Below are 13,077 nucleotides of genomic sequence, written 5' to 3'. Positions count from 1 at the left end.
CAGCGGGGGGGGGGGGGGGAATGGGCACACGGACAGCGGGAGGGGGGCCGGAACGGGATAAAATAAAGTAGTAAAAAATGCTGCTTACCTGCAAATCAAGGAAAGTGAAATCGCGCAGCCCACCCCTGCAAAGCACACGTTGGAAATGAAACAAACATGCCGAGACAAAAAAAAAAAAAAACAACCGCCCACCGCAGCATGACGTTGTTAAAGGGGCGGAGAGCGAAAAAAAAACAATCGCCGGAACACCCACAAATCTGCTCGGGCAATGACTGACAGATCTCTCTTCCAATGGCTAGCCTCCATTTATGGAGCTAGCCAATGGAAGAGAGAGGCGGGACAAAGCCCCGTACTGCTAAACAAAAGATTTCGCCTACGCGAACACTGCTGCGTAGTGGACGCCAGGCGAAACCTAAAAAGGTGAGTGAGCAAGTTGGCCTCACTCCAATGACACACGAAAAAGACCTGGTTACTACTTCTAATCATCATACGGTGTGCTGCCACCACCAAGTTTGAGATATTTAACTCCTAGTGAAGGCAGTAGGCTTCCACCACTATGAGGATAGTGCTTTAGGCACCCAAGCCTGGTCCAGTAAGACCGCAGTCCATGAGACAGGTCTGTCACGCTGCACACGCATGATCTATGTTCCCCTATGACAGCAAAGTCAGCATTAGGGATCCAGACAATAATACAGTAGGGCACTCAGGACAGGGGTATACCTCTTTCCCAAGAAGAGGACTTTCTCGTCCCTTCAAGGTGAGTGTGCATCTTGACACCCATATAACATACAATTGCATTTAGAAGGACCAAACAGTCCTACATGCTTTTCTTTCTCCTAAACGAAAGGATATTTCAGAAGCTCACAATTATTTGAGATTGTGTAGCTAAATCAAGGAAAAACCTAATAATTAAAATTACCAATTCTAATGTACAAAATAAAAAAAGATATTGTAACGGTCACTTCTGAATGAGAATCAAAGAAATAAAGAAAACCAAACTCTAAATATCATCAACAAGCTGAGCATGAAGAAACAGCTTACTTGGATGCAGGTGTGGGTAAGGCAAGTTTTTCTACACATTTTGGAGGAGGTACAACGGATTTCAGCAGATTAGATGATTTGCTTGGAGGCACTGGTTTTTTGGGTGGTACTTGCGGAGGTACTGGCTTGCTAGGTCTTGGGTCCAAACTTGTTTTATCTTAAAAAAAAAAAAAAAAAAAGCTGTGGTTTGAAAGGATAAAACGGAGACCAAACATGAGAAACAAGAGACCAAAATAGTCTGTGTTTAAGTACAAAATTTGTATGACTTTAGTAGAGGATATGGAAAGCTACAAATTAAGCCAACTACGGATGAAAGAACAAGTTACTTACCTTTGGTAATGATCTTTCTGATGGATCCACCAGCTACCAATTTCTCGCAAATTGAATTTTCCCTGACTCCGCCCTGGAGATGGATACTATTCCAGCAATTGCCCCTGTGCACTGACAGGTGGCACCATCGGACTCCAAGGTGACTTCATCCAGCCTCAGGAAATGACAGTGTGGAACCAAATATAGGTGCAACTGCTGTACAAAGCCATCAACTTACAAAAGAGGCATTCAGGGCACTTAGACAAAGCGTAGCAACAGATTAAAATTATGACAGTTTGCAAAATCTAACAGAGTTAACTATCACATGTAGCAGCAGCGGGGCAATACAACCGGCACTAATACCCCCCACAAGTGGAGGTCAGTAAGAGACCTTATCATGTGCTACCCAAGACAGCACTTTTAATGCAAGGTAGTGCAATCATGGACATTGTACAAGGACAATGCCACACAACATTCAACACAAGTCTGGAACAGAAAAAACGAATTCCTAAATTAGAACTTTCTGTAGTCAGATTTCTATTGGAAGTACTATTATTCATTCAGGCATTGAAGGTTATTGCCCGAGTATATAACTAGAAAAGATATCAAAATTAAATGTATAGATACAATCATAGGAACGTCCGCATTGGACATTGCTATGATTGTGTATCTATACCTTTGAATTTTTTTACATAAAGGAAATATAGATATCAACAATGTGTTGTTCTGGCCAATAACACCCATAACAATATATTGTTTAAACTAAGCACAGCCAACATGTGTTTAATCTTTATCTAAGACTTACTCCCTTCTACTGGAGAATATTTAGAGATCTGTATAACTGTTGTGCTGGTCAGATAATGATTTAGACATTTATGATATGTAAGAACATGTACTCAAGAACACCTGCATCAATGTGATGCCAAGTAACGACCATCCACGGCGTGCAGAATAAATTATCTAAGTGAACGTATAATGTGTAAAAAAGCTCCCTTGATAAGGGATAATCCCTAGGGTCAGTATTTCTTCAATTTAGACTCTTCACAGATGCTGATTTTGACACAGTGATTATTCCTTATTAAGGGGGCTATTTACCCATTATACGTTCACATAACTAATTTACTTTTTTGAGTATCATAAATGTCTACATCGCTATCTAACCAGTACAACAGATATACAGATAATGTCTCTAAATATACTTCAATACCCGTGAGGAAGTCTTGGATAAAGACTAAAAACTTGTTGGCTTTGTTCTGATTAGACAACATACTGTTACGGTTGTGCTTGGACGGAAAAACACACTTAACATCAATATGTCCTTTATGTAGAACACATTGGACATTGCTAACATTGTATCTGTACCTTTAATTTTGAAGTCTATTTATATACTCAGGCAATAACCTATTATGCCTAATAAAATAGTGTTTTCCAATACAAATTCTGACTACAGAAAGTTACGATTTCTGAATAAATTGTTCTTGTGTTCCAGACTTGTGCTAGATTTAACAGAAACTTAATAAAACCTAGAGGACACTCCACAGAATAGGAGGGTGGGCGTGCAGAGAGAAATCTAAAGCTAGATGAGGTATCCCCCAGAAGGAGCACAATGCACTTGCACTTCTGATGAATACTACTAACAGCAGATACCAAAACAGTGTCTCCCAAACAAATTAGGGTATCAGGAGTGGACTTCATACCACAAAATCCTGAAAGTCTGAGTTTGGCAAAATGCCCCATGCTGCAGACATGAGTCATAGCACTAATAATCACTGAAGGTTCAGACACCTTTGTAGCCACCCGGCAGTTGTCCAGCACAATAACACGCCAAGCAAAGGCCATAGTGGCAGCCATGGCTATGGTAGAGCGAGAAGAAAGTTCCTCAGGATGCTCATTCTTGGCCAACCAATAGCAAATTTCTACGCAGAGAAATACGCATCTGGACATGGTCGGTTTCAGGACTGGCCTTTTTTTCATTACACCAATGAACGCGACAAAAAAATGTTCTTCCAACTAGTACCCCTTAGTCCAATAAATATCAAATTTAAGAGCTCTCTCAGGGTCCAACAAAAGAAAGATCTCCTCCTCTTTAGCGGGACATGACAGAGAGAAGGAAGCTTGGGAGAATGCTCAACTGCCCTCATAGGGACATCAACTTCAGCAGAAAGGAAGCAAGATTTTGAAGTATCAGCTTCTCCATAAAGAAGGCAGTACCTACAGTTCACTGCATGGACGAAACCACAAAAAATAAAACACTGACATTAGTATCAAAGAACAGCTACGCTTATGCTGAAAAGATGTGCACAGTAATAAGTAAGACATTTAGTTCCCCATATGGCACTAGTGGAAACACATGTAAGCCCTTTGAAAAAACACAACAGGTAAATTAAACAGAGGGTGGATTAGATAACTTTACAAAGGCCTGAGGGAGATAACAAGAAACCTTCGGAGGTGCACATGGAAAGGATTTATCACACCAAATTCAAGACAAACATACGTGTGTGTGTGTGTATATATATATACACCAGTTATAGTTAGCTGGAAATTTTACTGACATAAAACCATTGAAATTCCCACGTTATAGTTAGTTGGACTCACTATAACTTGCGCGCCTGCAATGCACTGCTGATGACGTCACATATTACATCACTCATGACGCACGGCGTAAGCGCACCCAAAAGCACTCCAGCGCATACGATCGCGCTACGTAAGCGCCCCGTGGCGGCCCGGGGCGCGGAGCGTAAGCGCATCGGGTCACGTGACCTGAAAATAACACGTTTCATTGGTTCAAGATAGTTTTGGTTTCCAAATGATGAAAGCCCTGGTCATGTGACCTGAAAAGAACACTTTTCATTGGTTCAAGATAGTTTTGTTTTCCAAATGATGAAAGCCCCCACCTTTTTCCTCATTCTCACTTTGTACTTTGAGTGAGGAAGACCTGTTTGCAGACCTATTTGTACCTAGAAATGGCTACAGTAGCAGCAGGAGCATCTCAACCACCACCACCACCACCACCACAAGGACCACCACAACACCACAGTGGTGGAGAAGAAGAAGAGGAGGAGGATGAGGATGAGGAGGAGGATGAGGAGAGGCAGTACCTGCCTGAAGATACTACCACCTATAAGCCATAAGCCAAAGGAGCACATTGTCTGGGAGTTTTTTAAAATCCCAAGGGGCCTCAAAAAAGTTAATGCGCCAAAGGTTACTTGTATGATCTGTGGCACTGTACTTTCCAGGGGGAACCCTGCCAAAAAGTATTCTTTTGGCAACAACACCATGATTCGCCACATGCAACGCCGGCACCCAAACAACTATGCTGCGGCAGAGGTCAGAGAACTGACCAGAAACCCTCCCCAATCTTCTCCCAGCACCTCCCAAAGTAAGCAACCCACTCCATCGGGTCCAGAGACAAGGGAGATGGTCCCAAACATCCAAACCCAGTTTGGAGATTTCAAAATAGTTTGCAAATTTTGTGGAAGGACAATTTGCTATGGTGAGCAAAGCATTAAACTCATCAACTGTGCTGGTGACAACCACAAGTGCCAAAAAAAACCTTAATTTTTTCCTGATTTTTTTTTCTCCAGTTGAGCTGTTTACAATTCCCTGTTTTTTGTTTGACCCTTAAAAATAAGAAAAAAATTTAAAATGGTTCATAAAAGCCAAAAAAGTAAAAAATGTTCCAAAAAACAATAAAAAAATATAAAACAAAAATTAAAAAAAACAGTTCTTTTTAGAACTACCTCCAATTTATAAAAAAATGCTAAATTTTTTTAAAAAATCCGTCATTTTTTTCCCCATGGTACGCTCCCCGGTACGCTCCCCGGTGCGCGTACCGGGCGCTCCCCCCGCGCAAATCGAAAAAAAAAAATGTTTTGCCCCGCGGGGCCCTTTTATGGCCCCCCACATCAAACCTAGGTGGTCAGGGGGGGTCTACCCTGCCCCCTTTTGGTCATTTCCCCCTTTCTTTTTGCAACCTCTTGCGTCTCGATCCTACCGAGACACAGGATGGCGGCCGCTCCGGACTGTTTGGTATGTTGACAGACACCCGAGAGCCAATCAGCTTTCCGCTCGCGAACTCGCGTAGCGCGCTGGTACGCACCCCGGTACGCGTACCGGGGCGCGCTTATAGATATATATATTTTTTTTTGAACCTAAATTACTCAAAATCCACTGGAGCACATATCTTGAGACATAGCAAAGGCACATCGGGCTACCAGTCCCTACAATTTTGCCAAGTTTGGTGGAAATCCATTCAGCCGGAGATGGACGCATTTGTACCCAACTCTACCGCAAACCCACTGCAGGAAATAGCGAATTACACGCCTCCAGCAGTCACCCCCGCAGACTTATCAACAATATTCCGTACGGGGAATTTTTGCGGCTTAAACGCAATTGCAGTCAGATTGAGGACTTTGAAAAAGCAGCCAACGAGAGCTTAGAGAGATTCTTAGTGAGAGGATATAATTTGAACCTTCTCCAAGACACCTTAAACAGAGTCAGGAAGGTACCCCGTACCAGCCTTTTTGTCAAAAAGCAAGGCCCCACGACAGAGGGAAGATTCCTTATGATAACACCTTACTCTGCGGACTCCTTTAAACTAAGATCAATTCTGTCCAAGCACTGGCATATTCTAAAATCTGACCAGATTGTAGGGCCTGATGTTCCCAATGCACCACTAATAACATTCAGAAAGGCGAGATCGCTATGCGATCAAATAGTTCATAGTTACTTACAACCTATGGACAAACAACTGGGCACTTTAAAGGACGCGAAAGGCTTTTTCCCTTGCGGAAAATGCAAAGCCTGTTATGCTAGCAAAAGAACACTCACTTATGAGGTTACAGGCTGTAGAGGTGGGAAGAAAATTAACACATTTATGTCATGCCACACTGACCATGCCGTCTATTGCTTAGTGTGCCCCTGCATGTTAAGGTACATCGGAAGCACCATCAATCCTGTTAAGTTAAGGTTATTGGAACATATGCGGGCCATCGCTAATAAAGACTTTTCGTATCTGGTGGCCCGTCATTTTGCCATTAGACACAACAGTGACCGGAATCTCTAGAGATACTTCTGCCTGGATCAGGTAGGGGAGAATCCAAGAGGAGGTAACAGACTTCTTACACTCAGGAGATTAGAGTCTCGATATATCATAGATCTAGAGACTAAGGCACCTAAAGGTCTGAATATGGGAGAAGAACTGGCCTCTCACTTGGGTTGATAATGTTGGATTACAGTATTATATATGTGGAACAGTATAGTATGAATTTTGCACATGTATTACATTCCAGGTAAAACGGGTTTATGATTGTAGCTGCGCCCTAATTATTATTCACACTTGCTTCTAAGAACTGCTTCTGTTTGAATTCACACCATTACTTCGGCAGCCCTGTGAGGCTGCAATTGCCGATCCACGGCAAGATTCACCTGACCTGACTTGTTCACATCTATCATGTGACAATTACCAAGGGATTGTGTTGTGTTTCACAACGATTTGTTCTCACGTCCACACAGTTCGGATTTACTTTGTTTCCGATCAGTTATTTAAATGTGGTTGATTTCCGAGAACAGTACTTGTGCCGATACACGGCTTTATAATTGGTGTAACTGACTAGTTAGCAGTTCGATGCAGTGTTTGTATTACACACTATAAGATGGCGCTTAATGTTGCGTTAGTGGCAAAGTCCTTTGTTTGTTTTGATTATTTGCACAAACCTAGATAATGGTGCCGCATACTGCTTTTCTGATGTGAATACTGACGAAGGGAGTTTACTCCCGAAACGCGTTTGTTCTAAATAAACCCCCTTGCTGATTTACTGCTGTGCTCGTGAGTGCTATTTTCCTGAACCCGACTGGGTATTGTCAGGAATTTGGAGCTGTTTTATGAACGAGGACACCATCGCGATAAAGCACCCGCTTTTAAGAGTGACTCGTTTCTTTGGTGTAACCTGGAGCTTGGATAGATTATATTATATATATATATATATATATATATATATATATATATACATATATACATATACATATACATATATACATATACATATACATATATACATACATACATATATATATACATATATATATATATATACATATATATATATATACATACACACACTTTGTAGACAGAATCTAAGAAAGAAACACAACTCCCAGAGGCCAATCAATCAGACTCTGCTGGTTCTGCACAATCATCTCGTATGGAGGTGTAGGTTGTGAAGTTTGATTGTAGATCCCCAAGTCTTTGTTGAAGTCGTTATGAAGTAGTAGTCTGACAAGGATGACACATGGTCAGACTCAGAAATTCAGAATACCAGACCTTCCGAGCTATCAGGATCAATTGAGCATGATCATTCTTCAGAACCCTAGGAAACAGAGGGGGAATGTGTAAAGCAGACCGAACTCCTGTGGAAGGCAGAATGGGTCTAACATGAAACCTTAAGTTGGAAACTTTAAAACGCAAAAGACTTGATAATGAATACTCAACAGTAGTGAAAAGATCTAGGCATGGACCGCCACAATGGGTAATATGCCTTAAACTACCTGGGTGCAGATGCCACTGGTGTATGGCTAGGTGCCGTGTGCGGACATTGTCTGCTCTGGCATGGAGTGAACCTGCCAGATGGCAGACAGTCAAGGAGATTCCTTACATGTTCAGTAAACGCCATAGCCTCAATGCTCCCTGACACTACACATGTCCTCCGACACCATGCTATTTGTTGCAGTACCACATGGCCATCATGGCGTTCATCAGAGCTTGCATAAAGCTGCCCTTGAAGGAAGGCGAAAAGGCCCTGGAGGCCAGCTGGAAAGCAATCCCCTCCAACAGATTGTTGTGGTGCCTCTGCTGTCTCTCACCCCCACCTCGTCCAGGTGGCCACCCCAGCCTAGAACAGATACACCACGGATCACCGCAGGAGGTAGGGAGGGAGGACACTCTGCCAAAATTCAAGAGGGACTGTCAGTGCAAAGAGCACCCAAGACTATAGCACAGAGTTACTGTACAGATGTTCTAGTGTACATCCTGCATGTGCCAAGAGGCACCAGCATAGGGTGACCAGATTTTGGAAAACAAAAAACTGGGACACTTCATAAAAATAGGACTACAGTTTTACTTCATACGAAGGGCATAGCATGACAGTGTTCATTAACAAAGACAAATGGGTACCATGAACATAAAGGAAAATGCTACTTACCAGTATGCATCTGTTCTTGGCATGTAGAGCTGCAGAGTTACACACTGTGCATAGATCGCCACCTAATGTTGGGCCCGGATGTTTGCAGTTTGTTTTTGTCCTGAAAAGTTCTTTAGAAGTCACGAGATAGGGGACTCCTCCTTCGGACCACATTGCGCATGGTCATCGCTCCATCCTCAGATTGGTTTTCGCCATTAGGGAAACGATAGAGCTTTGCAAGAAAAGGAAGGATGTTCATGTAAGCTGTATCTAATTAAGATAATACATTGAAAAGAAAAGGGTAGCCGGGGGAGGAAACGACCGCATTGGTGTGGTGGATGAACAAGAGCTTATCGTCGAACAGGACCCCCAGGTTTCTGACCTTCGTGACGGGTTCTGGTGGAGGACCCAGCTTGTTAGGCCACCAGGTGGAGGACCACCCTGCGGTGAGGGAGCCGAAGGTAATTACCTCCGTCTTGTCGGAATTTAGTTTTAAGCAGTTGGTCGTCATCCAGGAGCTGATGGCTAGCATTACCCTCCTGCAATCTTGACGCAATTGTTTCACCATCGTTGTGAACTGCTAACACCAGTTGGGTGTCGTCGACATATGAAGTTAGCCTCATCCCATGTGTTTTGAAAACTCTGGCCAAAATCCGACACGTAGATGTTAAATAAGGTCAGACTAGGCGAGGATCCTTGGGGCACACCACATGGGAGAGCGAACACTGGAGAGTCGAAGTTGCCTAGTTTTACTGATTGGGTGCGATTGTTAAGAAAAGAGGCTAGAAGGGCCCTGGCAGTGTGCTTGATGCCTAAGGGAGAGACGCGGTCGATGAGGGTGGCGTGATCGACCGTGTCGAAGGCGGCGGACAAGTCCAATAGTATCAGGACTACCGCGCCGCCTTGATCTAGGATCATCCAGATCTCGTCAGTTGCCTTGATAAGGGCCGTTTCAGTTCCATGGCCCTTCCTGAACCCACATTGAGTGTCATCCAGGAGGTGGTTGTGATCGATAAACTCAGATAATTGCCTATTCATAAGTTTTTCGAAAATGTTTGATGGAAAAGGAAGACAGGAAATTGGTTTGTAGTTTATTGAGGCTGAGGGGTCGAGGGTAGGTTTTTTCAAGAGGCGTTTATTAATGACCTTTTTCCAGACTGAGGGATAGGAGCCTGTGAGAAACATTGAATTACAGATGTTGGTAAGAGAAGGAGTTATGGATTCCAGGATGAGTTTTAAAATGGAAGGTGGGCAAGGGTCAAGAGGGGATCCCAATCTTGTGGAGGAGATTAATTCTGAGATCTGCTCAGGGGAGACGAGATTGAATTTAGAAAAGGTGGGGGAAGTTGTGTTCATGGGAGGGTGGCGATTCGTGAGGTCGGGATTAGTCTGGGAGGCGAAGGCGGATTAGATGGTAGTAACCTTGTCTGAGAAGAAGTTAGCGATAGAGTTACAGAGGGCTTGAGAGGTGTCTGCGTTTGGGCATGTGGGAGGATTGGATAATTTGTTCACTACCTGGAAGAGCTGTTTGGAGGAGGAGTGCGCCAGTGTCTTTCTAAATTTCTGCAGTGTTGTCTTTGGAGTCTGAGCGCCTCTGAGAACCAGGGGGAGGAAGGGGTAATCAGCTAAGTAGAGATGATCTTGGGTGGTGCCAGGGTACTGAAGGCTCTGTGTAACCAATGAGAGTGATTATTGGATGTTAAATCTGGGTCGAGAGTGGAGATTTCTTTAGTATTGGAGAGGGTAGCTATGAGGGGAAGGATGTCTATGTTCTTCAATGCTCTAGTGTGTATGGGAGTACGGGCGCTGGGGTTCAGGAGGTTGGTATTTTGAGTTTGGATAGTGAAGAGAACTGCTGCGTGATCTGTCCAGGCGAGGGGGATGACAGAGAAGAGGGTTATGTTGCGGTTGTTGGTGTCAAGTGGGTGGGTTTGGTCACTAGCTGTAGATGTCCTGCTGCTTGTAGATCGGTTATGAGGGGGGTAAGTGTCTTTGTCATTAAGGGATTCAAGATAGAAATTGATATCTCCTAGAATTGTAAAATCGAGGCTCCTGCTATTGGCTCTATCAAACTGTCTAGAACTGTAAGGAAGTTAGTTCGAGTGCCTGGAGGGCGGTAGAGAAGAGTTCCTTTGAACAATTGGTATTGGAGAGGGCAATGGAGAAAGTAAGCGCTCCACAGCCTGGAGAGTCTACGGTTTCTATTTTAGTTAGGTATAGATTCAGTGATGAAAAGGAGGTCTAGATTATGGCTGGTTAGTAGCGCTAGGATTTCATATTTATGCTTACGGAGGGAGCGTGTGTTTATAAGAGCAGAGAGTATGTGTGCAGTGGGGTGGAGTGAGTGGTGGGGAGTATGGGAAAGATGGGGCCAGTTTGAAGGTACAGACGGTACAGTGTGTAGAAGGTTTATTGGTGCTGGAATCAAGAGTAAGACCGGGACAGTGGAGGCTTTTGTTAGTATTGTTGATGTCTCTAAGCTGGGCAGAGGAGTATGCGAACGCATTGCTGTTTGGTGAAGAGATGAGAGAAACGGGGTGTGTGGCCCCGGGCCCGGTCCAGGCGCGGACAGGCGCAGACGGGCTTACATTTGGCGCGTCCGCTGTGCGTAGAGGAAGGCATGGTCCTTTTATGTTGGTGGAGGTGAGCAGCTAGACTGCTAACCTCCGTTATGACCAGAAGTGAGAGGGGGACCTTTCCGGCTCTGGCCATCGATACCTCCACACAATCTGAATAGTCAGCAGTGGACCGGGGAACACGTCAGGGCACGAGAAGAAGTGGTGAGTAATAAAGGATTAAAACGTGCTTTGTAGGTTTAAAAAGTGCGAGTAAAATAAGCTAGGAAGCCCTTTAACCAGGCGCTTCCGTCAGCGATCTAAAGTGCTATGGTTCACCTCTGGTGGGGCAAATACGTTACCTGAATGGTTCAGCAATACGAGATAGAGAGACAGACGCTTCCTGCTCAGTGACTGCGTGCTCCGTGCGTTTAACTTAATGATTTAATATTAAGTGGTGGTGAGAAAGACACAAAGTTGTTTAGTCTTATGAAAGGGTTGTGTTCTCTCGATGTAGTATAGCAATGCTCTTTTGACATCTAGGGTATGAAGAGCTCTTTCTGCTACTGTCTGTGGCTGCAAAAAGAAAACTGGCAGTTCCACTGATTGATTGAGGTGAAAGGGAGAAATGACCGTGGGCAGCAATTTCGAATTAGTACGGAGAACGACCTTATTATGATTCATTTGCAAGAAAGGTTCTTGAATGGTGAGTTCTTGTAGTTCACTAACTCTCCGTAGAGAAGTAATAGCTAATAGGAACGCAACCTTCCATGTTAAAAATTGTACTTCACATTTATGTAGAGGTTTTAAGGGAGGTCCCATTAGCCGTGTGAAAACAATGTTCAAATTCCACACTGGTGAAGGTGGTATTCTGGGAGGAATAATTCTCTTAAGGCCTTCCATAAAGGCTTTAATAGCAGGCATTCCGAACAGAGATAGATGCTGCCTGTTTTGAAGATATGCGCCTATGGCCACAAGATGTAGTCTAAAAGACATGTAGGGTAAGTTACATCTTTGGAGGTGTAGTAAGTATCCTATGATGTGTTGAATAGACACGTCTAGGGGATTAATATTGTTGTTGTGACAATATATTACTAAGCGTTTCCACTTAGCTGCATAGCATGCGCTAGTGGTTGGACGTCTAGCTTCTTTTATGACATTTATGCAGTCTGGAGGAAGGTTAAGATATCCAAATTCTAGGATTTCAGGAGCCAGATTGTAAGGTTGAGCTGAGCTGGGTCCGGGTGACTGATCAAAAGTCGTGGAGACAGGTATAGTTTTTGGTGCGGTACTACAAACAGTTGAAGCAGTGTGGTGTACACGGCTGTCTGGCCCATGTTGGAGCAACAAGGATTAGGGTCAGAGAATGCTGCTGTAGTTTGCATACTACTAGTGGCATGACTGGTAGAGGTGGAAAAGCGTACGCAAATCTGTTTTACCAGTTCATCCATATCGCATTGCCCTTGGACAGTGGGTGTGGATAACTGGCAGCGAAGCTTAGGCATTTGGTATTTTCATGGGTGGCAAAGAAGTCTATCTGAAGTTGTCCCCACATCTGAAAGAATGGTTGAAGAACTTGCAGATGAAGTTCCCACTCGTGGGTCTGTTGTGTTTGATGACTTAACAGATCAGCTATGGTATTTTGTACTCCTGGAACATGCTGGGCTAGAAGGAATATCTTTTGAGGTATAGCCCACCGCCATATGTTCTCTGCTAGTTGAGAGTAGCAGGGAGTGTGGTCCGCCCTGTTTCTGTATGTAATACATGGCTGTCATGTTGTCTGTGCGGACTAAAACAGCTTTGTTTGATACTTGCTTTTGGAAAGCTTTCAGTGCTAGGAATATAGCTAGTAACTCTAGGTGATTGATATGGAGTAACTTTTGTTGTGGTGTCCACCTGCCTTGCATGGTGGGTTGCAGTAGGTGGGCTCCGCAGCCGGAGAGCGATGAATCCGCTGTCAAGACTATTTGAGGAACTGGCTCTAGGAACGGTCG

The 13,077-nt window shown here is 43.9% G+C and overlaps 1 protein-coding gene across 2 annotated transcripts in view; it reads right to left on the bottom strand.

The window, feature by feature from the left end:
* Positions 1-13,077, bottom strand: part of CD2AP (CD2 associated protein) — a 630,446-nt gene that overhangs the window by 252,995 nt on the left and 364,374 nt on the right. For both annotated transcript variants that reach the window (XM_086926250.1, XM_086926251.1), the window contains exon 13: positions 1,042-1,198. In XM_086926250.1, the coding sequence (XP_086782376.1) occupies positions 1,042-1,198 (157 nt within the window). The remainder of the gene's footprint in view (positions 1-1,041; positions 1,199-13,077) is intronic.

The sequence above is a fragment of the Lissotriton vulgaris genome, chromosome 6, assembly GCF_964263255.1.
Source record: "Lissotriton vulgaris chromosome 6, aLisVul1.2, whole genome shotgun sequence".
Classification (NCBI taxonomy): Eukaryota; Metazoa; Chordata; class Amphibia; order Caudata; family Salamandridae; genus Lissotriton; species Lissotriton vulgaris.
The sequence above is the reverse complement of the archived record's forward strand: the minus strand, read 5'-3'. Positions and strand labels throughout refer to the sequence as shown.